Source organism: Phyllostomus discolor, chromosome 4 (assembly GCF_004126475.2).
Source record: "Phyllostomus discolor isolate MPI-MPIP mPhyDis1 chromosome 4, mPhyDis1.pri.v3, whole genome shotgun sequence".
Lineage (NCBI taxonomy): Eukaryota > Metazoa > Chordata > Mammalia > Chiroptera > Phyllostomidae > Phyllostomus > Phyllostomus discolor.
In genome coordinates this window covers 151,102,799-151,128,702 of record NC_040906.2, presented here as the reverse complement: position 1 = coordinate 151,128,702, position 25,904 = coordinate 151,102,799, and the positions used below count along the sequence as shown (strand labels likewise).

The window sequence follows — 25,904 nt, the reverse complement described above, 5'->3', positions numbered from 1 at the left end:
TCAAGGGAAAAAATGAATGAATTTTTGGGAAAGTGGTCATGGGGTAAGCCTGGTAATGTTCGGAAAGCTTATTAAAGTGCTTACATGTGGCATAGCCTGTTGTCAGTATTTTACACATACAACTCTGAGGGAGGCGTGTCACCTCACTTCACACACAGGGAGAGGTTAAGTAACCAGAACACAGCTAGAAAAAGGGAGCACCAAAGATTCCAAAAAACAAGTAAATGGGCAACTGAACATTTTTGTAAATGTTCAAGTGAACAGATGAACATGTTTGGTTGTGTATTAACCTAGAACAATTCTAGTTGGAAAAGTAGTATAGCAAAGATTCACTAACCCCGCTTATAGTAATAAAACCTAAGGACTTGTGAGGACGACAAGATAATTATGAGGAAATAAAGGCATAGGGATGTGCATTGTTATTAGTGATACCAAGTTATTTTAAATTTTTTAATTTTAATTTTTAGAGAGAGGGCAAGGAAGGGAGACAAAAAGAAACACCATCGGTTGATCAGTTGCTATGCCCCCACCGGGGGACCAAACCTGCAACACTGCCAAGTGCTCCACCAGGAATCCAACTCACGCTCAACCAGCTAGAGGCACACACAGATGAGGGCTGGTGATGTAAAATTCTTAAAGCTGCAACGGGGCAGCAGCCATTTAAAGCCTCCTAACTAAAGAGGATCACGAAGACAACCACGCTGCCAGGAAAATGATTGCAACAAAAAAGTGCAGGATGGGAATGAGAAAAAAAGGCAAAGGAGGAAGACACAAATTATAAAATAAGTTAATATTTATACTTTTAGTATTTCTAACTATATACATTTAAAAAACCCAAAAGAAGTACACTAGAATTAATTTCCCCCACCCACCTCCAAAAAACCATTTAATGAAACTTAGAATCCTATATCAAGAGCTGTGCTAAATCCCTTTCCATTCATTACACAAACTAATGAGAAAATTTACACTAAGACAACTGAAACTCCCCAAGGATACATAGCTCCTGATTCCAAAAGCCCGGGCTCACCAGACTGTCTCTCAATCTGCGCACCATCTCCCAGGAAACCGGGGTTGCCCCACCCCCTGGTCCCTCCCCCACTTCCGCTCCTGCGCACTATGGCTGCAGCCAACCGAAGTTCTGGAGGACATGGCTGCTTCCCGCTTGCCCCCAGCAACACTAACGCTAAAGCAGGTACCAACTGTAGTCATGGGCCTTCTAGGGCCTGTTTCCTGGGTCTGAGCTCTCCCCTACACACAATCTATGGAATGCGTCTGGGGAGCAGCTGGGGCCGGTGACCCTGCGCACAGTATCAGGCCTGGGCTGGAGGGGGCGGGGCTTCCCGCTGTGCTGTCCGCCGGAAGGTAGAGGGCAGGGGAAGGGCGGGGCCGGCAGGACCCTATCTTCCAGTCTGGACCGAAAAGGTCGGGCCGGCTGTAGATCTCTCGTTCCCCTGACGCCTCAGCTGCCCAGTGTCTACAGTAAAAACTGTTTTGCCTGTTGTACTCAGCTATGGTAAAGAGCAAACGAAATTACCACAGGATTTTAACAAATGCGTTAACTTAGAATAAGGTGCTGTTATTGTGGTTACAGTTTCTGCGAGTCTGGTAGCCCCTTTGCTCCCCAGTAGTGCGCTCTTGATTTTAAGGGTTATGTTTGACAGAGGCGTAAGCAAACAGCTGAAATAAACTTGTTTTCTTAAAAGAAAAAAAAGGATTTTTCTTTGCCCTTCCCAAAATTAAGGACCAAAGATAATTATCTGGTTATAGTATGATTTGCTAAAGTAGAGCCCTCTGGGCTGTCAGTTGTGCGGTTGTAACTGATATTTCTGCTCCCCTTTGCAGTTCTTGAGAAGGCAACAAGTTCTCCTTCTCTACCGAAGGATTTTGCAAGCAATCCGGCAAGTCCCAAATGATTCTGATCGCAAATACCTGAAGGACTGGGCACGGGAAGAATTCAAAAGAAACAAAAGTGCCACTGAAGAGGTAAGAACACGATCATAGGCCCTGACCCCTTGTGCTGTCCAGTGAATTTTTACAAACATTTAGTAGGCATTTTGGAGTATAAATGTCACTGAGATGGTATATTTTGATCATTGGTCTAATGTTACTGATTTTCTACTTTTTAAATATTTAAAATTTTACAACTTTGCTATATCTGCATTCTACACTAGCATCACCTGACTTTCTCTTAACCTCCCCGCGCTGCCTCCCCGCACCCCACAAAGATGATAAACACTACAGTATGATGGTTTGGGAAGGGTGACTCCCCACACTGTGCACTCCTGATCATTAGCTTTTGCTTTCTTAATATGCAGCCATTTGAATTCTCATTGTTGGTTCCTGACTTTGACAGATGCTGTAATACAGCTGTACCTTGATTAACCAGGTAAAACAGTGACCAGATTTCATTTTCTCCTACAGGATACAATCCGGATGATGATCACACAAGGCAACATGCAGCTCAAGGAGTTAGAGAAAACACTTGCTTTAGCAAAAGCTTAATGATGGCATTATTCTGAAAGATTTTCGGTCTCCATATGTTTGGAGGAGCTTAAGCTTAAGGATGGGCAGCCCAAAGTCAAGTCAAACCGTATTTCCAACACTCCAGAATATGGAGCATAGCACTGCACAGAGGGCAAAGAAAAGTTGTATCAGAATAATTGCCTTAGCATTGGAAAACATAGCTGTATTTTGAAAATGTTTCTGGATTTGTCAGCAGTTTTTGTAAGAAGCAAAACCTAGTACAAAGTACAACAAATGGACAGTTAGCCCTGTAAAAAGATACTCAGCACCATTATTCATCAGGGAAAAGCAAATCAAAACCACAGTGAGATACTGCACATCCACCAGAATGGCTATAATTAAACATGGAGATGGTAACAAGTACTGGTGAAGATGTGGAGAAATCGGAACCTTCACACAGTGCTAGTAGGGACATAATGTAGTGTAGCCACTTCGGAAAATAGACTGTCAGCTCAAAAGGGTAAACATAGTTCCCTGATTCAGCAATTTTATGACTAGGCTTACAACCAAGAGAATTGAAAAACACATATACAAATGTTAATAGCATTATTTCATAACAGCCGACAAGTAGAAATAATCCAAATGCCCACCAACTGATAAATGAATAAAATATGGTATATCTATACAATAAAACATTCAGCAATAAAAAGGAGTGAAATACTGATACATGCTACACACAGATGAAACTTGAAAACAAAGGCAGCAGTCACAAAAGATCGCATACTGGATGATTCCCTTTATAGGAAACGTGTAGACTGGGCAGAATGATTAGTGGTTGCCGACGCTCTGAGTGGAATGCAGAGTAAGTCGATAAGGGGTTCTCTTCTCAGGGTGATGAAAATATGAAGTTAGATTTTGGTGTTGGTTGTCCAATGCTGTGAATATACTACCATTGAAATGTACATTTTTTATGTATGTGAATTATACCTCAGTAAAGTTGTGTTTGTGGCTTTTTAAAGTTGAGATATAATTGATGTATAACATTGTGCAACTCAAAGCTGTTTTCAGAAACAGAATGAGATGTAGGATTGGGGGTGTACTGACCTCAGGAGATAACCTAGAACTTCCTTGGAAAAAACCCTCCATTACCCCTCAGGGCTGCTGAGGTATGTTGTTCAAATGTGTCGTGATCTGATCCTCAAAAAGATCACAACTGTGAAGCTAGGACTTTGTTGGAAAGAGAGGCTTAGTGAACACCTTGTACACTGTAAGAAGAGGCAACTTCTTTTTAGGCAATTTCTGGATGAAACTAATGCAATTACCTTAATATCCATGTAGAAGTACAGTAAGTCATTAGGGAGGGTCTTCAGTGCTTTAAGTTCTCCTACAATGACAGGAAGAAGAAAGTTTGAAGACTACATCAGAGAAGGAAGTGGACTTGAGGACATTTTTGAAAGAGACCAAATGTAACAATTTAGTGCAAGTTTATGGTATGAGGCTGGAATTGTTAGTCCTGCAGACTGAAGTACTCTGCTAATCTACAGAACAGGTCTAAAATGTTAATCCAAGAATCTGACCAGCACCTGAAAGACAGAAAAGAGGCAGAATGAAAATACTAGGTATCTAGTATTGGACTGTGCACCACAGGAGAGGCATGAGCCGATGGTGGGGCATGTCAGTGACCTGCATTATCAGGTCCACCTCCCTGTCCCACAGCCTCAGAGCTCACAGAGCAAGATAATTCTGAACACTTCCACAGGGCAACCTACTAACTCAAAGCGCTTGCATAAGATAATTTTTAGATTTTGTGTTAGTCAACCTACTGCAAAGCCATCTGATGAAAAAAACATTTGTGAAGTTTTTGAAAACACTTTAGAAATACTCTTTGTGTAGCACAATTGCCAGACGTACGTAAGTGTAGGCTGCCTCTAGCAAACCTAAAATCTGGAAGCTAACAATCATCCTTTTAGGAGGTGAGCAAGTCAGTGACTGGGTGGTGCCCTTCCTAGCAGTGGGTACGTGGGAAACAGAGAACACTTGGGGTTTGAATTTGCAAGATGCAAATACCAAAGACTCCAAGAAAACCTAACTTGGAGTTCCATTTGTTTTTCCAAGTGGGTAAAATACTAAAAATGTCTTCCAGAGGCTAAGATTATAATGATAGACAAGATTTTACCCTTGTTTCTAAAGAACAGTTTACTTGGTCACTTACATTCATGTTTTGACAATGACAAAGCTTTGACTATTCCCTCTGAATTATAGGCCAAGTCTTGTTTAGCATAAGCAAATGTATTTGGCAATTTCTTCTCATACGAAGCCATGGCTGCTTACTAAGATGTTGACTAGAAAAGAGTTGCTGGTGAAATACATTTTGTTCATCATCTTTATCAGCATTTTGGATTTGACAACAAACTAACTTTTTGGGTATGTTCCTTTTAAACTGTACTCTTGTTTGAATGTGAAAGTTTTGTTCCTAAAGTTTAAGAAGTTTGAAAGTTCAGCTTATGTATTTGAACTAATAATAAATCAATCTTTATATTAACTTTTTTTCTAAAATATAAAACCTTTCTAGCCCACGAGAAGTGGCTCTCATTTAACATATCAACTGTCCTAGTGTCATCTCCCCCTTGTAAGTGTGCCGGCAGGTTGGAAATGTTAAATTCATGGCACAGGCAAGGCAGTGCACGTGCCCGCAGAGACGGACAACTCTCTAACCTGAGGACACTGCACTTCCCAGTGTACGTGTTGCCGCGAGGCAGAGACTGTACTCACCTGTTATCATTGTCCCTTGTGTAGAATCAGGGAAAAGCAAGAAAAAAACTAAATGGAAGCAGCTCACATCTACTCTGAAAAAAAAGTGGGATTATGTAGATTAAGATCCAAACAGGATAAAAACAAGTTGTCACTCTGTGCCAAACTAGAAATCACAATAAGCTATTTCCTTCCTTGAGTCAAACACTTGAAAAATTATATTAGGATTAAATTGTTTCCTGTGAAGAGTGAATCACTTTCTACTCACTGTTTTGTATATAAAAACAAGTACTTTGCTGTATTGTCTTGCTTTTGTGTTAAATATATTCAAATTTATAGTCACAATATTTGACTCACTATTATTGGAAAAGATTTCCCCGTAAATAAAACTATAACAAAATATGGATTTTTAAAAAATTATTTATTTTAGAAAGGGGGAAGGGAAGGAGAAAGAGAGGGAGAGAAACATCAATGTGTGGTTGTCTCTTGCATGTCCCCCACTGGGGACCTGGCTCACAACCCAGGCATGTGCCGTGACTGGGAATCAAACCAGCAACCTTTTGGTTTGCAGGCCTGTACTCCATCCACTGAGCTACACCAGCCAGGGCCCAAAATGTTTTAATGGTTTTTCCTATTCATAAAATGTATTCTAAAAGGCCATTAGCTTTTTAAAACTGGTTTGTCTTTTTAAAAGGTTTTATTTTCAGAGAGAGGGGAAGGGAGGAGGACAGAGAGGGAAGAGACATCGATTGATTACCTCTTGCACGCTCCCCATGGGGGTCCTAGCCCCTAACCCAGGCATGTGCCCTGACGGGGAATCAAACCAGTGACCCTTTGATTTGCAGGACGATGCCCAACCCACTGAGCCACACCAGTCAGGGCTGGTTTGTCTTTTAAGTCTTAATTGGTTGGTTTTTATATCACAAGAAGAATTATATTTAGCTTTTAGGAACAATTTGTTAGTCATAAAATGTTCTCTTATCTGCATAAAATTACGACTAATGTTACCCTTCTGTATTTTCCAAAAGGTCAACAGTTTAAACAACATTTGTTTAAGCTTGCACTGAGAAGTCTTTCCATGTTACAGCAGGCTTCTTAAAAAATATTTTTCATGCAGCTCACCTGATCTCCACTTTAAAGCAGATGTATTTAAATTACACTTTTATGGAAACACTGTGCAGTGGGCTGGGTTCAGGGACTCTTTTGGGAACCATAAAATTTGGTTCGCTGCACAAATGAAAATGTAAGTGAACCAGTATTCACACTTCATGTTTTAAATATGGAATTCAGTATCCATAGTGTTTAGAACCAAGTCTAATGCTCAGAAGAGTCCCAAATTCAAGGTCAGAAAAATATTCTATAGAAGACAATGTACCACTCAAGTATCAATGCTTGACTGAAAAAAAAAAGTGTAACATGAAAACATCACTTCCTTTATTTTGGGCTCCCAAAGCCAAAAGAAAGATTAGAACTAATAATTCAGTCTGTCACAGATACTGACTCAAACGCAATAATGCACTAAGAAAAACACTGCAATGCTGTACAATCCATGCATTTTACACCACTTTCCCCACAGCTATTGGAAGTTCCAGCCTTAGTTTGAAATGACCTACACAACACGCATAAATTATTAATAGTTCTGCTTCTTTGGAAGACGACTCTTGTGGCATTTGCTTATTTTAGTACATAGCACAAGGGAAAAATGCACGTCAGACCTATAGTTAAGTTTTTGACACTAAGGAACAAAAACAGAGAAAGTGCAGTTGTTAGAAAAGCTGGCGCATCGGTGGTGAGATGCTGCCAGCTGAGTTGGAAGGCTGATCAACCCTGTGCTCTCTCCTTGCCTCTGTGATACAATAGGTTTCCCCATCTTTGAGAGACAAGACCTGTGTCGTCTTCAGACGAGGTGCATTTGACCTTTCTCCTTACTGCCTAGTCTCTTCCCTAACTGGCTTTGACAAAAATATTTAGTTCACAATGATGCTGCCTGCTTCTGCTGGGTAGGAGTTACGTAATCAACATACTTCCCAACAAAGCACTCCATGGCCTGAAGTTGCCATCTGGCTCTACAATTCTGTGATTGCATCCCGAACATGGAAAGAGGAAAGTAAGAAGCTCTACAGGTAGCAGTCCAAAGAGTCTTGGGGCAAGAACTGTCCACCTACACAGTAGTTGAGAAACAAGACAAGCTCACAACATGAAAATGAGCCTGAGAGCACCAAACTAACTCCTTGTCCAGGTTCCAAATGCTGACACACGCCAACATTTGCGGGGAATGTCTATATCCACAGATTGTCGCTATTAAGAAAAAGAGAAACAATGTGAGCTTTGGTAGGCAAAAGCAAAGAGGCTCAAGACATACTTTGGTTTCCCATGGCAAGACATCCTTCTTTTCTCTTTGGCTCAATGAGCAACATTTTATTCAAAATTACAGGCAATACTTACTCAGTACCTGAGTTTATAGAACTAGAACTGAGGGTTCTGTGCATACATGGAATTTTAGATGAATATAATCCCACATTTCAAGGGACAAGAAGTTTGGAAGATAATTAAATTCAAAGATTAAACACACCCAAGCTACTTTTATAACTGTATATTCTACAGAGCAGGGAAAAATCCTTAGAGCTATGTGAAGCTGGAAATGATGGGGTCTAGATCAAGTTACTGAATTATTTACTTTGACATAGTCACTACAAAGCAGTGGAAAAGCTTTTGAGGTTTTTTTCTAATGACAGAACTCCATTAGAAATGAAATACTTTCAAGAAACAGCCTCATTTCTTTACAAAGTACAGACCAGTAAGCTCAAATTCAGAAAGGTACTCTGAGATAAACTGGTTTGATTGTGAATAGGTTATATAAGTTTCAGATAATTATGTGAATTTTTTCCATTAATTGGCTTTAAAATCACAAAGATTAATTGACTGTAGTATTTCTACAATTTTGGCTGAAAATATAGAAACCATGATCAAATGTTTGAACCTTTCTAATATGAGTTCATTATTAACAAATATTCCCAGTGCTATTATCCAATTAACTATTTTTAAAAATACTTTGACTTTTGAAAACATTTTTTAAAAGATTTTTATTTATTTTTAGAGAGAAGGGAGGGAGAGAGAGGGAGAGAAACACTGATGTGTGAGGGGAACATCGATCGGTTGCCTCCAGCACACCCCCACCTGGGGGCGCAGCCCAGGCACCTGCGGACTGGGAGTCGAATCAGCGGCCTTTTGGTTTGCAGGACAACGCCCAACGCACGGGTCCACACCAGTCAGGGCCAAAACATTTTCTTTTAAGCTAAACTGGTCTCGTGGCACCATGCAAGTCTTTCTCCTCAAAATCTGATAGGTTTTCACCTGATTAAAATGTCAGCATTTTGAGAATTACGCATTTGAGAGAGGGTTTAGCGCATCTGTTACCGCTTTCCCAGAATGACACTCTCATCTAGGCACAGCAGGTGTGTTTATATGCATGACTAGTGGAGTTCACAAGGGGTTAACTTTTTTTTCTTGCTGTTATTTTGTACATCCTGAATTTCAGGGTTTAGGCTGACACGTCAATTAGTTTCTTAGTAGCTCACTTAATCTGAGCTTTTGAACTTCAGATGAACCTGGACTGAGGTTTTAAATTTGTAATGAAACCTGACACTAAGCAAGCTTTCCCTGGTTTCAGTTTAATTGTCGAAGTCTTCATAACTTCAGGGCATAGGAAACGTGTGTGTCTGGCACATTTTAGAAATCAGTGATCTGTTAAAGGCAAGTCTGCTCCGTGCACAGTAACTGACACCTTGGGCATAACTATTCTGCAGTTGCAAAACTAGAAATCCTCAAGAATCCTTTCTTGGGCCACTTCCCAGGTCCTAATTTTCCTTCTGCACCTTAGTCCTGAGCTTAGCAAGTTCCTCTTCCAAACTTTTAATATGTTCCTTCAGTGTGGCCTTGTCTTGCTGGGCTTTCTGGCTGGCTTGGCTTCGTGCTTCTTCAATCTTTCTTTCATACCACTTTTCCATCTGCGTAGCGACAGCCTCAAAAAAGTACTGTGTGATCTCCAGAGCTTGGGAGGTGTCTCGAACATGAGGGGCAGCCTGCTTGCTGCCCATTGCTGGTGGTGGCTGCCCGCAGGTGTTGCTGGGTGCTGGGTGCTGGGCTCGGTGCCTTGTCTGCCCACTTTTCGCAGACTTCTTGGTTTGCGTGCCTCTGTCGACACAGGGCCCAGCCTGCGGGTCACCCCTCGCTGCCTCCTTCAAAGGCAGCGAGGCTGTCTGGACTTTGACGTTCCTCAGTCGGGAGCCTGTGCAGTCTGAGGAAGACAGCTCCTGCTGGAGTCTGTGAGTAGCCGTGGTGTTGAGGGCCTTTTCCTTGGGCCTGACCACCTGAGGGGAACTGTCCGAAGCTGCCACTGGACCTGCGGTCACCACGGATGGATCCACACCTGGTTTTGGAAGAAAAAACACAAGTCAGAGCAAATCCACATTCACACAGTCACGTGGCTGTGGTCAGGTTTTCAGAGTCCCGAGAATCTGATAAATGACCGGCCTTCCCAGTCACCAGCCACAAGGTGCAACTTCTCTGCCCTTCCTTCCACCTCTCCCCGGGTCATCACCATGGCTTGTCACATCTTTCCTGGGTGTTAACCATGCTGGTGGCATCTAAGCCAAAAAAAGTTGCCAGTTTTTCCTTTAGCCTGTCTCCATCTACCCTACTTCTAGGGTACAGCATCTCTTGCTTGCTAAGGAGACACAGCTCACCATGTGTCTCAAAACAGAACTAGGTGTTTATCAATGAGAATGAGCATCTCTGCTCTCTGACCTCTGGGTCCTTTCCCCCCACAGCCCTGGGTAGTGGTTCCTCGACCCAAGCTCCAGCATGGAAAGAGCTCCAGGCCAAGCTCCATAACTAGTTGTAGCATGAAAAATTTGCCAAGGATTTTCCCCATTGTTATGATCATAAAGAAGATAAAACCACAGTTCCAGAGATGGTCTGCAGTAACATGAAACACTTCACATATGAAAATCCCCCATGGAAGCCTAATTATTTACTGAGTATGTGAACGTCTTCAAAATTACCCAAGGGCTAACCACTGAGGCTCAGGTAAACGTGCTTCGCTGGGAGCATCTCCTATCTAGCACCTGAGGCAGCTTCAGTGTGTGAAGTGTGCTTGAAGGGGTTTCACAGAGCTGGGCAAAGGTAAGAGGCCAATCCCGCAGGGGAAGGGGAAAGAAGGACAAAGTCAGGGGCGCTGACGAGGAGGAAGATGTCCATTCACCAACAACCCTCGTCTCTGGGGCCCACTCGGACACCATCGACATTGTACCTGAAGCACTGCTATCAATGATAACAGTTCTTTTATTCCTTCACTCAAACATTTTTAAACACTTACATAGGAGTGCTTTACTGCTATATAGGAACCGAGTATACAGTAATGACAAAACCCGGTGTTCTCCCCTACAAGTTTACTCGGCAATCGGTTTTTCCACGGCCGTCATATGGGCCACCTTCGGAGACAGGAGGGAACCAGACCTGGGGGTGTCATCACCTTTGGAAGGAACGGCGCTCTCTCGGCACGTGGGTTACCTGTAGAGGACTCGCAAGTAGATGGTGTGGATTTAGCCCTAGGGGCCCTAGAATCTCCAGAAAGCTTCAGTTCCAGATGCTGAATCTTTAACATGCACCAAGTTTTTAATTCATCCACCAAGGACAGCTAAAAAACACACAGAATTATCAGGTGAATTTAATACATGGTATATGAATTGGAACATCAAGAATGGACCTGTTACTTATGATAGTTGAGGATACCATCCTGACAAGCCCCAAAGTTGTGGGTAACCCACCTGCCCCCAGGCCACACACACTCTTCTTCCTACCTTTTGCACACCAGGCCTCACCTCTCACCCAGGCTGACACTGTCCATAGTCTTCATCAAGTCACGTGGAGCCCCTTAACTCAAATACTGAAGCTTCCCAGGTCTTCCCAACAAAGCGTGTCTGCCTACTTAGGAGCATGAACTTGCACACACTCACAAATGCTCCCGTTAGGTCTGTGGTCTTGAGTAGACCATGTGCCCTCGGGGCAGGAACCGAATCTTGTTCAACCCAGCAGCAGCCCGGTAAACACACAACACACAGGAATGATTCGGGCAGACAGCACGTTTTCCCAGCATGTTCTATGAACTTTTCAGTCTCCACCAGTTGCCACAGCAACAAACATGAACTGAACTACAGGTTCTGATTCACTTCATTTCAGAGTTATTCAAATAACATGCTATGTAACGCAAACACTTTTAGGAGAGCTCAGCCTCTAAGTTTCAGAGGATAGGTCTCAGTCTTTGATCATTGACAAGTGCGGTAAATCACCAGTTAGGGGCTGACAGATACTGGTTCTCACCTGTCGCTTCTCTCCCTCATGCTTCTCTGTGTCTGAGTGCTGCTGCAGGCGGGTCAGGCACTCTGTCCTCTCTGCTGAGAGTCGCTCCACCATCAACTTGTCCAGAACGCGCATCTAGGATTCAATGGGCAGAGAGTGCATGACTGAGATAGTCTGGGGATGGGCTCCTGAGGGGGTCTGGGCCCATACAGGGACTGGGGAAAATGCAAGCCAACCTCCACCATCCGTTCTATTCTCTTTTCCTGTAGTAGCCACAGAACTCTCATTTTTTAGAGTACTAAGAATTCCATTTAGGCCAATGCTTCTGTTTCCCACTTGTTAAAGTCCCTAAGGGGTTTAAGAGACTGTGAATATACTGTGTATATAAAACTTGAGCCAGTACAGGCCTTGTAGGTAAAGGAGAATTTTTACAGGTCTCAGAACAGTATATCCATGACTAGGATGGAAAGGAAAAACTACTTCTTAAAGTATGGAGCTACTCTCCTTTTAAATGTCAGTGGCTGCCCAAGAGGTAGTGAAAGAAGCTGAATACTCAGGGCTTTTATCCAGTTTTCCCAGTGAACAAAGCCTCTTGGTGCATCATCAAAAGTAGTCAAAGCAAGTAGGAAGGCGGCTGTGGAAGGAGTTTGAAGGGACAGCTTCGGAGAAGAAATAATTGTCACTACCTTTCAACCACATGCCCTTCTGGGTCCCCTCTTCACCTTGGCATGTACAGCAGGGCCCTAACACCCAGGACAGCTGAACTTCCCCTGCTCTGACAAGGTCCAGAGGAGCGAGGGAAGCTGTTGTGAGGGGCAGCTGGCCCCTAACGGCTCACCAGTCAGGTCCTCTCCTGTCAAGGACATGCCAAAGGTTCCGCACGCAGATTTTCAAAAATAAAAAAAAGTAGGATCAGCTCTGGAGATGTGGAGAGTACTTCTGCTTTGTCTCTTCAGCCCTCAGGATTGTCTGTGAACTGCTCTCCTGTTTTCTACGGCTGGCCCGCTCTCCCACCTCACCGTCCCCGGTATAGAGGGCTCTGCCTAGAGCAGCCAAGTCAACACACAGCTTTGTTCCCGGCATGCTGGACAAGTCCAGGCCGGAGCACCAGACTCAGCTGGGCCACCGTCCTTTCCTTGTGATCTGGATGAGGACTGAGAGTGTATGCCCAAATCTGTCATGTTCCTTTAACCGAAGAGAGGTCCTCGAGACATCGCAGCACTCGCCCGATACATGCCTCTTCGGGCTTAGGCTAGCTGAAGTGGATTTTCATTCTCAAACAGTCTTAACCAATATATTAAGAGACGATTTCTTAAACAGGCTTTCCACTAAATGAAAACAGCAAATAAACCCTAAAAATGTTCAACCTCTTCAGTCATATGTAGAATTTAAAGAGCAAAATTAACAAACAAATAAAATTGAAACAGACACAGACACACAGAACAGACTGAAGGCTGCCAGAGTGGGGAGGGCTTGGGAGACTGGGAGAAGAAGGTGACAGGATGAGAAATCCAAATTTCTGGTTACAGGAGTAATGGAGATGTGAAGTGCGGCATGGAAAATACAGTCAATGAATTGTAGTAACTGTGTGATGCCAGGTGGGAACTGGAAATATTGGGGGAACACTTTGTAAAGTATATGATTATCTAACCACTGTGCTGTACACCTGAAACTAATAAAAAAATTCAATGTAAACGGTAACTGAAAAATAAAATTTTTTAAATTAAAAAATGTTCAATCTCATGGACAAACAAGGAAGTAAAAATTAAGCAATTAAATGTCCATAATCAATATGACCAAAACTTTCAAGAAATAATAACATTAAACAATGGCAAAGGGTAGACACAGAAACTGAGACACTGATGGTAGGATGTAAATTGGTACAAACTTTTTCTTAAGTAGTTTGCCAATAATTATCAAGAGCAGTAAACATATTCTTTTTTTTTTTAATTTCTATTTCAGACATGTTAGGTTTTTTTTTTATATTTATTTATTTTTTAGAGAGGGGAGGGAGGGAGAGAGAGAGAGAGAGAGAGAGAAACATCAATGTACGGTTGCTGGGGGTTATGGCCTGCAACCCAGGAATGTACCCTGGCTGGGAATCGAACCTGGGATACTTTGGTTCCCAGCCCAAGCTCAATCCACTGAGCTACGCCAGCCAGGGCTAGTAAACATATTCTTAACTTCACACTCAGGTGTCTTAATTCTGAGCAAATACTCTGGGAAGCAATCAGAAGTTTGTGCCTGTAAATGCTCATCATAGCATTACATGACTGGAAATATTATAAGCAACTTTAAAGTTTAACAAAAAGGAATGGTTAAATAAACTATGTTGTGTTATCATGCTGGGATATGAAGCCAGGACATGGGGAAATACTCAGAATGTAAAAGTATGGAAAAAAGCAGGAGCTGTAACTATGGAATCCCACCCCCCACAGGAACTTGTGTACCAGCATCATAAAGTACACCGTACTTAACGTGTCTAAGACAGCTTACTAAACTTAATAATGAGCTGCCAAAAAAAGCACAGCACTGTTCCATTTCTGTTTAAAAGTGATAACCTTGTAGATTACTATCTATAAAGAAGAAAACCTATCGGAACACATACCAGACCAAGAATAAAAGATCTCTGAAGAGTGTCAAGATGTTCTGCAATGTGATTTTTTCCCAGTAAACATATCAAACTAATATTGGAAGTTCTTTAAAAGTTTTTTTTGGGTTTAAAAATTATATCCATCATACATTTGTTATTAATTTGGAGGGAAAATGCAGCTGTACAATGGTGAGATAGTGGTCACCACCTCAGCCAAGAGGTCGAACTGAGCACCACTGATGATGGGACTTTGGGACATGGGCCTCCGATATGATGTAATCTGAAGTTCACATCATTAACAATGAAGCATTCTTACAAAAAAGCACATTTAACTTGAACCTAAATAAACATCTAGACCAATGGTCCTCAAACATTAGGTGCACTGGCATTACCTGAAGGTCTTGTTAAAACATAGGTTGCTAGACCTCACCCCCTAAATTTTACTCACAATTCAATTAAATTCAGTATATCTGTATTGAGGACTAAAATTGTGCATTTTCCCCCCACAAGTCCCTAGATGCTGCTGCTGCTGCTGCTGCTCTGAAGATGACACTTGGAGAACCACTGCTCTAGACCTAACTTTAAATTTACAGAAATGCAGGGATAGGGGAACAACTTAACACCACAGAGAAACTCAAACACATCCAGTGAGCTTCTGGTCAAGATGGCGGCATAAGTAAACGTAGTGCACCTCTTCCCACAACCACATCACAGTTGCAACTAAACTATAGAACAAGCATCATTCAGAACCACCTGAAATCTGGCTGAATGGAAGTCCTATAACTAGGTATTTAAACAAGCGCTTCATGGAGACTGGTGAGAGGGCAGAGACATGGAAAAAGTTGGACCCACACCCATGTGTGCCAGATAAAAATCTGCAGCAGCAGAGGTTCCCTCTGAGGAGCCTCAGCCCCACACCACATCTCCCAGCCTAGGGTTCCAGTGCCAGAAAGAGAAGTCTCTGTAACTGCTGGCTGTAAAAACCAGTGGGGTTGTGGCTTCCCTAATTTGGCGAAGGAAATAGACATACAAGTCCAGGGGCACAGAGAGTCCCAAACAAGTTGGACCCAAAGAGGACCACACAGAGACACATCATAAATAAAATGCTAAAGGTTAAATACAAAGAGAGACTCTTAAAACAGCAAGAAAAACTGTTAATTACCTACAAGAAAGCTCCCATAAAACTGTAAAGCTCCCATAGTGGATTTCTCAACAGAAACTGCAGGCCAGAAGGGATTGGCAAGAAATATTAAAAGTGATGAAAAGCAAGAATCTACGACCAAGATTACTCTAGCCAGCAAAAGCTATCATTTAGAATCAAAGGACATATGAAGAGCTTTCCAGACCAAAAAAAAAAGCTCAAAGAGTTCACCACCATCAACTAGTATAATATGAAATCTTAGCCCCAGCTGTGGCTCAGTGGATTGAGCACAGGCCTGTGAACAAAACAGTCGCTGGTTTGATCCCAGTCAGGGCACATGCCTGGGTTGCAGGCCTGGTGTGGGATGTGTGAGAGGCAACACTGATGTTTCTCTCCCCTTCTTTCTCCCTCCCTTCCCCTCTGTCTTAGAATAAATAAATATTTTTAAAAATCTTAACAAGTCTTTTTTAAGAAACAAGATAAAAATATGAATAAAATGGCAATAAATACATATCTATCAACAATTGAACCTAAAAACCAAATAAATGAACAAGCAGAACAAAAACAGATACAAAGAACATTTTGACAGTTGCCAGGTGGTAGGAGGGTTGGGGGTACTGGGTGAAAAAGGTGAAGGGATTAAGAAGTACAAATTGATGGTTACAGAACAGTTATAGGGATATCAAGTAGAGCATAGGAACACAGTCAATAATATTCTAATAACTATGCATGGTGTCAGATGGGTATGACATGTATCACGATGAACACTTAGGAAGTTATATAATGTCTGACCACTGGTATGTACAACTGAAACTAACATAATATCGTATGTGAACTGTAATTGAAAAATAAAGTGATTTAAAAAAGAATGCAGAACCAAAAAAGCATGTGCATTTGTAATTTTGATGGCTACTGCTATCATTTTAAGGGGTACTCTAATCTATACTTCTATCTGCAATATATTGGAATTCCTGCTCTCCTACATCCTTACCCACATATTATATCATCAAACTCTTTGATCTCTGATAATCTGAGAAGTAAAAATACTATTGTATAATGCTAATTTGAATTTTTACAGCAAGATTGAACATCTTTTCCTATAGGTATAAGAGCAGTATAATTTTACCTTTCCTGTGAAATTTTCACATCTGTTACTTTATGTAAAAAGTAATAGATTTTCAAAATTAAAATAAAAAGTGTGCCCTGGCTGGTGTGGCTCAGTGGAATGAGTGCGGGCCTGTGAACCAAAGGGTCGTTGGTTCGATTCCCAGTCAGGGCACATGCCTGGGTTGTGGGCCAGGTCCCCAGTAAGGGAGCTCAAAAGGTAACCACACATTGATGTTTCTTTCCCTTTATTTTTCTCTCCCTTTCCCTCTATCTAAAAATAAATAAAGTCTTTAAAAAATAAAAAGTGTTCTTTAATCAAGTATGAGTCAAATGTCCTTTAACTATGAAGCAAAGATAAATTTCATGAAGTCATTAGCCAATTTGCAGAAGTTAATGTTATTACTCATAAGAAATATTATTACTCATTACCAAATAGAACTAGTTGAAAATGCCACTTGATTTCTGTGGCCTTTTGTGCAAAAACCCATAACACCAAAGGAATCATGAGGAAAATATCAGATAAACCCAAATTGAGAGACATTCTACAAAATACCTGACCAGTGCTCCTCAAAACTGCCAAGGTCATCAGAAACCAAGTCTGAGAAACTATTACAGCTCAGAGGAGCTTAAGCAGAAAAGACAACTAAAAAATGTAATAGATTCTGGAACAGAAAAAGGATATTATGGAAAAACTAAGGAAATCGGAATAAAATATGGATCTAACAAAAAACGTGTCAACACCATTTCATAGGTCATGACGAGTGTACCATGCGGACAGAAGACGTGGATAACGGGAGACTGAAACTGGGAGCGGCCTGTGCAGGGACTCTGTGCTGTCCCTGCACCCGTCCTGTGAGTCTGACACTGCTGTAACACAGTTTATTTAAACATGCAAGGAAAACTGATAGCTAGATAGAGGAGTGGGTAGATGGGTGACTGTGACAAAGCCAATATAGGAAAATATTACTGTTTAAATCTAGATGCTGGGCATATAAGTGTTCACTAAAATTTTTTCAACTTTGCTTTATTCTTGAAAAAATTCATAATTAAATGTTGAGGGAAATGCATTCCTATGGGAAAAAAAAAAGGAAAGGAAAGAAAAATCCAGAATATAGAACATCCTACAAAACAATCGCCCTGGACTCTTAAAAGTCGATACTGCTGGAGGGAACAAAAAGCTGAAGAAGGGACTGGGGACTGCTCTAGATTAAAGGAGACCCCAGAAATAACACAAGTGCACAAAGGATTCACTGGGTCCTGGGCTGGGAATAAAAATGAAAACCAGATTAAAAAACCACTATGCTGTACACCTGAAATTAATACCAAGTAATACTGAATGTAAACTGTAATTGAAAAATAAAATTTAAAAAACAAGCAAACAGGTACTCTCCCTCTCAGGAGCACACCCACGCCTTTCCCTTCGCCCTCTCCTTCCTCCCCCCAGGCATTACCTCTGCCTTTCCCTCTCCTAAGCTCCAACAGCCCTCCTTGGGCTTCTGTAACTTGTTTGCTGAGCCTACTCAGCCCAGCTGGCTCACTTCTACTAATCTCTGTAACTTTCTAAATAATCTTTTTCTTATAATTTTGGGGAAAAAACCCAGCCAACAAAAAACTATCTTGGGAGCACTGAGAAACTCTGAACTGGAGATTGCAACTGTTATTCATCTTCTCAGATGTGATGATGGTGTTCTGTTCTGAAGGTGAGAGTCCTCACCGCAGCCAGTGCACTCTGCGACAGAGGCGGGTGTCGGGAGGGTCTGCAACTGAGTCTCCATCAGTTCAGCAGGAGGAAAAAGCGTGTGAGAGATGCAGAGCAAACACGGCCGCACTGGGTGGAGGGCGTATGAGCATTCGTTATACTATTACTCCAACTGTTGTCTGCGTTTGGAAAATTTCCAGATAAAAAGTTGGAAGAGGAATATACTATAGATGTGATTATTTTAATTTTGTGCCTAATAGGAAAGGGTTATAGAGTACATAGACACATAAAAAGACTGGAAGAAAATAAACCCAAATATTAACAATGCTGTTTAATTCAGGGTGGGTGTATAGGTGATGTATTTTCCTTTCTAATTTTCATATTTTTAAGAAATGCTCTGTAGTAGGTATATATTACTTTTATAAACAGAAGCAAATGAAACATGTTTGTCTGTTTGTTTAGTTTAAATGAACAGGCTTTAGTACAGCAACACAAGCAGGCCTCTTCCCTGTCAGCCCCACCCCCCATGCTCGGGGGCGGGGTTTGTGGACCAGAAGGAGCGCTCAGCGTCTCCCCATCACACTCTCTCCCAGAGCACCACGAGGCGGGCGGCTGGGCGACTCACTCACTTGGTGCTGGGTCTTATTCTCCATGTGCCCCAGTTTTGTGTTCATTTTATCCTGAACGGATCCCAGCTCTGCTTTGATCTCCTCCACAGTCGCTTCCAGCTGATTCTCCAGCTTGTTGATGAGGGGCTCACATCGACAACCATTTATTGGTGCCTAAGAAGCAACAAAAAAGGAGTCAATCCAACACACACTCCTTCAAAAACCAGCATTCAGTACTCATCCTGGGCTGTCAGTGCAGCGGGCGGCACAGATGACAGAGACAGACTCAGCCCAGTTGACACTGTGGAGTGTCTCCCAGGCCAAGTGTTGGGTTCATCAGGCACTGGGAAGAGTCAGAAGGTCATGTGGTCCCAGTCCTCAGGCTGCTTTTATCTGCTCTGGGCCCTCAAAATAATCTGGTCACTGAAGGACGGTGCAGAAAAGTTTGTCACCACCTCTCCCTCCGTGGCCTGGGCCTAAGCAACAGGAGTGCATCTCACTGTTTAGGTGGGGTGGGCCCTCTGCCTTCTCTCCAAAGCTCACACCTACTTAAGCCAATGCCTAAGTGAGTATCAGCCCTTGGATATGCGGTTTAACACACAAGCTTGCAGCAGGCCTACAGTCACACATCCCGACAGGGCTCAGCAGGTACCTGCATCACTTTCCCGTCCTTGCCCCGGTACAGCGTGTAGAGCTGGTATGCCCTGAACTCATGGGGAGGGGGTGGAGGTGAACACTGATGCCTGGGCCTCTTTTTAGGGTGACTATGAGTGTGCAAGTTCTTCTGGTGTCCTGGCTGTTGGTCTGCAGGTGGGGTGGGGTCAGAAAACGCTGATACCTGTGGGAGAGGAAGAGATGACACCCCTCAACACTGTGACAACTGCAAGACTGACCCCCAGCCAGTGGCTCCCACCTCATCCACATGTGGGCAGAGAACCCTGCCGTGCATTCTTTGCCTCATGCGCTCTACTCCGAGCACCACACGTCCAAGGAGACCCAGCAGCACAATCCTGTGTCTGACGTCAGCCAGATTCAATTCCGTGCTCTGGCTCCGAACCACACAGCCAAGTGAAGGAGCGTTTGAGCTGCTGGGCATGACGCTATCCCAGGGCCCTCCGCCAGCCAGCTTCCCAGCCCTGTCTGGGCTGCTTTTGCGTGCCTCCTGACCTTGGGCCTTGACTTTCTCTGCCTGTTGTCCTTCGCTCGGGGTTCTGGGGAGGCTGACAGGAAATCTTCTCTGGCCTCTTCTTTTCTGGGTGCAGCCTGATCACTACTGGGGGTGTCTCCTGCCGAGACACTTCCCTACAGAAGAAAAAAAGCCCAGAAATGTGTTCTACTTGCCCCATTGGCCTTTTTCAGTCATGGTATAAAGTTCTGTGTGCAGGACTCCATCTACCACAGGACCCATGGGAACCTCTGCCAGTGACAAATTTCAGCCATGGGCGCACTGCTTGGTGGTCGTCACTGAACATGCTCATTTTTCCCAGTCAGCTGAATATTTAGCTTTTATGTACTAGGTGCCAAACTAAAATATAATCTTGGGTCTAATTATACATGAACTTCAGGAACCTATCACACACAAAAAACACCTCAGCATTAGAGATTTCTGGTCTTCTGCAGTTCAACAAGAAACCACTCCACTCATTCCTGGAACTTGGACCCTCACAGTTCATAGCAGAGAGAACCCTCTGAAATGAAAAAAAAAAACAAAACAAAACCAAACCATGTTTCTGGTTCTTGTGAGAACTTTTATAAATTAATATGTATAATTCACACACACGAACATAATCAGCGTTACAGTGCCTTAACCCTGGAAATCGATGAGGGGACTGTGAAATAACAGACAGGAGAATAAGTGCTTGTGTGCCCCAAGTTCGCTCCATATCCTAGCCTGCCTCGTGGCAGAGCTGAAAAACCTTGCTTCACTACAGCAGTGCAAGCTGTCCACACACGGTGCCCAGTCAGGGGTCAGTGGGGAAGAGGGAGCTGCTGGGTGGTCTGCCCAGGGAACACTGTTCCTAGTGTGCAGAGCCGGTGTCCCTTCCCTAAGTGGAAAGAGAGGAAAGCCACCTACACTCCTGGTTCTCACAATGTGACCTGCACCAGAACCCCCGGGAGGGCCTGTTCGCACACTGATGGCTGGGCCCCACCCCGGAGTTTCTGCTCCGGTGGGTCTGAGGTGAGGTGCCCAAATTTGCATTCCTAACAAGGGCCCGAATGACACTGTGGACACCACACTCAGAAAGGCACTGTTCTACACAATTACGGGCCCAGAGTCCGAGAAGCAGCGCTGCCCACGTGGCAGTGGGAAGGCCAAGGGTCCATGGGCTGGAAACAATAACCACACAAGGATGTGGGGAAAGATGGGCAACACACGCACACACAGGCACACAATCTGAAATCCTGGAGGGGCGGAGGTATGATGCCAAAGGGAACAGACTGGCCAGAGTTTGAAGGACCCCAGTGAAAGGAAGAGACAGAGAGGGCGTGGCAGCAGCCGGAAGAACCCACAGGAGGCGGGGAGGTAGTTCCCACCCTCTGAGAGTAGGTGCAGCTGGGGAGGGGCGGGAAGGCTACCCCCCACCTTGCTTTGTGCCACCTCATCTCTTGGCACAGACTGCGCTCGCCTCTCTTCCTTGAGCCTCTCTCTCTTTTTCCTCAGGCTTCGCCCACGACTGAAGCGCAAGACCTGAAGGAGGCAAGAGGCATCGTTACACACCAGTGCAGCAATGGCGTGAGAGAATTTGTTGGACCTGGCACTCTGATCTCACGGAGCTTCCAGCCTAGCAGGAGACACCAAGCATTCACAGCAAGCACCTCAGACCACCTGCAATGCCTCCCTGGTCTGTGGAGACCCAGAGATGGACATTGTCCCTGACCTTAAGGGGCTGACAGTCCACAACAGTTAACAGGCATTTATGCTCCAGGCCTGGGCCACCACGTAGGTGTGTGCAGGTTGTGCACTGCTTAACTCCAGAGGGCGCCACTCACATGGAGTAGAAACTAGGACGTGAATAGTGTCCCCTGAAGCTGTGCAATGCAGCTGTTCCATGCTAGGCACGGACTCACTCACTGTCTGGTACACTCGGCCCAAAACAACCCATCGGATGCTCTCCCGGCAAAACCATATCCAAGTCATGCACGATTTGATTAAAAATTACTGAGGTGCATCTACGATCCATGGTGCCAAGTATGGGGCAGGAATTTCTTTCCCCAAAGGAAGCATTTGGTCGGCCCCTTCAGCATGCAAAGAGGTGGGATGGGCACAGGAGAGGGCACCTGGGGCCCGACCGGCCGAGGGTGGAACCTGGCTGCCCTCAGGAGGATCTTTGGGCAAGTTACCTCATACCTCTTGCTCTATCTCCTCAAACATAAATGCAGGAAGGGTTGGGATTAACGCAGGCAAAGGAGGTGGCGTGCACCTTGGACCCTCAGTCACTGTCAGCCACCTCCCTGCCCACCTTGGGCTGCTGGATCTTTGAGCTGCTGGAAAGCTTCACTGGCTCGGCTCCACACCCTGCCCCACCCTGCCCCACCCTGCTCCCACCCCCTGCCCCCACGTCCAGGGTTCACCCCTTTCACCAAAGAGGTCTGGAAAGCGAAAATGCTTTTCCAGGTCACACTATTTTTCTGCAACAAAACATTTTATTGTCCTCTTATATAAATAGATAAGGGCTCTCTGAAGTTCAGCATAGTCTTTTTCATCTCAGTTCCAGACTTTCTTCTTGTGTTCATTGTCTTTAGGTGACACCATTACAACAGAAAGAACCTCTATGGGCAGTGGGGACCCCAAAAAGGGAAAACCCCTGACAATATCTGCTTGTGAATACAGCTGATTTTTAAACCCCATTCTCATGCCCTAAGCCAGCAGTTCTGAAAGTCTAGGGACTCCTGGGTCCATGAGATTGAAACTGTTTTCCTACTATTAGGACAATGTGGCCTTTTTCACTGTTGTCCTTTCGTGAGGGTACAGTGGCATTTACCAGGGGCTGCATATGAGATAATGCAATAGACTGCATGCAGAAAGAGATGAATCCTGCTATCTTCTAGGTAAGATGGTACGGAGATCTGTGAAAATGTAAAACAATGCTGCTCTTCCTAATTTTTGTTCTGAAAAATAGTTTTTCACAACACAATGCCATTTCTATGAACACAAAATGGACTTCTAATTTTTAAAATAAACATCTTTAACATGTCTCAAGTTCAGTTTTAAATATGCTAACTGTTGATAGATAAAACTCACATAAACAAAGCTCCTTGTAAGCCTCCAAAGCATTTTGAAATGCAAAAGGACCCTTCAACCAAAGTCTGAGAGCCCCTGTCCCGAGCCATTTCTGAAGCTACGTTCAGACTCACTGGAAAGCCAAGTCTGGTGAGAGGAAGTGACTGGTGCCTGTCGCTCACCCAGGCGCGCAGCACCAGAACCAGCCTGGAATTCACTTTCGGAAGCACGTTGGACGCACGTCAATCAAAAATGAGAAGAGACACTCAGAAGTGACCCAAACCAAACATAATCCTCAGGAAAACTCCTCCACAGACCATGTTACTAGCCCATGAAAAATCAGACATTTACCAAATGAAATGTCATCGATCTTTTCCAATTCACAGGAATTGGGGCATAGTGATCTTAAAGCTTTAGGAAAAAATACCCTTAGTACTGCTGGGCACCACTGAAATCCATGGTCACCTCAAGAACCAAGGCAAAGGGATTTCTTATTTCAGACAAACAGTAGACTATTTCTGTAACTACGAAACAATAGAACAGCAGATATACACTTTTATGCATATCCCAACATCCTTCTTTGTGTTGAGAATAGGGTTTATCATGTACCATTGTTTAAAATAAACTTTCATGAAATGTTATCGTATTTGCTATTCAATATAGGTGTGGAAAAACTTGGCTGCGGTCACTTTTTAATAGAAACACTAAAGACAATCACATAGGAAAACTGTCAACGGTAAATCTTCCCTGTGAACTGAGACGCTCGGGATCTGGAAGACAAACCCATCAGTCTGGGTGTGCCTGGGACCCTCTCCCCCACACGACATGACGATCTTCATATGGTGAGCACTTGGCGGACTGTCCATCAAAACGCCAAGCACTGAAATGCCAGATAACTGATGGGTTCTGACACTTACACAGCACCCTGTCCTTTTTGGTCCATGAGAGACTAGCATCTTTCTTTCTCGGTTCACGGATGGATTCCACTGACGATTTCTTTGTAAATAACTGGAGTGAGGTGGAGCCTCTCCCCAGAGGAGCACTGACTTGCACCTTTCAGGGGCTCTGTGGACTTCCACAAACCACTGAGGAGGACCAACCCCTCGGTCAACTTTGCGAAAGACAAAAACCTTAACCATTTCCCACAATTGCTTATATCGGGCACATTTTTAAAACCTGGGTGATATCAAGGCCATGCAGAAGCCCGGGCTGACTGGAGTTGAGCTGTGAGGCCGCAAGCTGTGTCCAGGATCTTCCCGGGGCTCCCTGACTCTCTGTCTTCCTGTGGCAGCAGCCAGAATGAGGTGGAAGCAAATCAGTGTTTTCCATAATGTGGCACAGAATAACCCCAACTGCGAAACAACCTGCATGTCCTACATTAAGGAAATTGTTCAATAAAATATAGACAGCAATAAGAAAAGACTACTACTATGATGAATAATTGTGATGACTGCAGAACATTTTCTTATTACAGTTGGAACAAAGGGCGGACTACACGAGGGCGTACACATTGTCGACACAATTACACAAAAGTCATGTGTCAGCGGAAGATAGTACGAAGAAACAAGTTATTTCAGGGTGCTTATAAATTATCACTCAACTCAAATGATATGAATCATCTTTTTTTAAAACTGAGAACCAAAATACCACCATTTAATAAAAAAGAAAACTACACTGTACTTAACTGCCTCTAAGTGGACATTTATGGCTCTGTCTGCTCAGAATGGGCCCCTCCCTCCCACCTTTCTCCAGAAGATGCTCCTTGACCCCAAGGTCAAGTGGGTGCAGCCATCTGCCGCACTCGCTCGGGGCACTCGCCCCAAACTCTCGTGTGATGTTTTAAACTGGAACTTTTTCTTGGCTGAGTACCTGGGGGGTTACAGTCCAGGGAGCTGGTAGTGACAAAACGGGCCCACAGCCACTGGTTCCAGTGATCCTGGCAGCCCACGGGGATTCCCACGTGTCCCACTGCCTGGTTAGTAGGTCTGGTGGTCCCCTATTTAATACCTTAGTTTGAACTGGCTTCAGCAGATTGCAAGCAGGGAGTCCCCATGACTTTATGTAGCCCCACATAATTGATACAATGGAAAATGCAGTAAATCCTACCTGGGGAGCCTTAGTGAGGAGAAGAGCGACTTCTGGATTATTGTGGTAGCGGGCAGCCTCCAGCGGGGTCTGGCCTGCCTGAGGAAAGGCATAGGGGAGGGCGAGTGAGCACCGGCCACCAGCCCTGCACTCAGTCATACCCACACCTACACGTGCTCACAAAACACACGTGTGATGCGGTCCTGCTCTTGAGCCTCCTCCCAGCGCAGGAGCCACGTCACACCTGAGGACGCAGCGAGAGAGGGAAGTGCTGACCTGGGGGCACTCAGTGCTCCAGGGGGCAGAGGTTGGGGCACTGCCCACTGAGGCGTGCTTTCTGGAAAAGAGATGAGGGAAGGGAAGAGTCACGCAGGGTCAGGGTGGAAGATTCCGGCTGAGGAAACTCAGAGGATCATAAAACTCAGCCAAGCAATGAATTTCCCTGGAGAACAAGGGAGCAGACACTGGGAAGGGCAGATGAGGGCCCAGCCGGAGTCTCGGGAGCTGGACTGTGAAAACCAATTAGGAAGCTATGGCCGTAGTGGAGGCTCTAGGGAGATTCAGCCAAGAACCAAGAGTCGCTAACAGTGGGACTCAAAGGATGGGAAAGGTGTTCAAGGTGTCATGGGAGAGATGCCCTAAGTTACTACCCGATACAGGTGACTGGAACTGTGAGAAGAAAGGGCAATCTAGAGTCGGGAGCTTTCAGCAGCCTCGACACCCTGGCCACCCCGGACACTCACACAAGTACTCCGCCCCCGCTGAGCCTAACATTTCAGGAGGGCAGAGACCACAGAGCGGCCTTAAAAACGGGTGTCTGAGCTGGCGGCTGCTATAGGAGCGGAATGAGAAGAGGAGGGTGGGGAGGAGGGGAG

General features: G+C 44.2%; 2 protein-coding genes across 9 annotated transcripts in view; one reads left to right on the top strand and one right to left on the bottom strand.

The window, feature by feature from the left end:
• The first annotated feature begins 1,090 nt into the window (after positions 1–1,090).
• LYRM2 (LYR motif containing 2) lies at positions 1,091–5,034 on the top strand. The gene is made up of 3 exons (XM_028509404.2): positions 1,091–1,192; positions 1,843–1,983; positions 2,422–5,034. The coding sequence occupies exons 1-3, from the start codon at positions 1,148–1,150 to the stop codon at positions 2,500–2,502; spliced, it is 267 nt and encodes an 88-aa protein (XP_028365205.1). The 5' UTR covers positions 1,091–1,147; the 3' UTR covers positions 2,503–5,034.
• A 3,686-nt stretch (positions 5,035–8,720) lies between these two features.
• ANKRD6 (ankyrin repeat domain 6) overlaps positions 8,721–25,904 on the bottom strand; it is a 174,045-nt gene continuing 156,861 nt past the window's right edge. For 2 of the 8 annotated variants that reach the window (XM_036024466.1, XM_036024467.1), the window contains exons 9-17: positions 25,051–25,128; positions 21,307–21,411; positions 20,312–20,410; positions 19,890–20,024; positions 19,375–19,560; positions 18,744–18,896; positions 11,596–11,709; positions 10,786–10,912; positions 8,721–9,643 (exon numbers count right to left, since the gene is read on the bottom strand). In XM_036024466.1, the coding sequence (XP_035880359.1) occupies positions 9,072–9,643; positions 10,786–10,912; positions 11,596–11,709; positions 18,744–18,896; positions 19,375–19,560; positions 19,890–20,024; positions 20,312–20,410; positions 21,307–21,411; positions 25,051–25,128 (1,569 nt within the window). In that variant the 3' untranslated portion in view covers positions 8,721–9,071. The remainder of the gene's footprint in view (positions 9,644–10,785; positions 10,913–11,595; positions 11,710–18,743; positions 18,897–19,374; positions 19,561–19,889; positions 20,025–20,311; positions 20,411–21,306; positions 21,412–25,050; positions 25,129–25,904) is intronic. The other 6 variants (XM_028510483.2, XM_036024468.1, XM_028510485.2 and 3 more) reach the window with 4 other exon arrangements.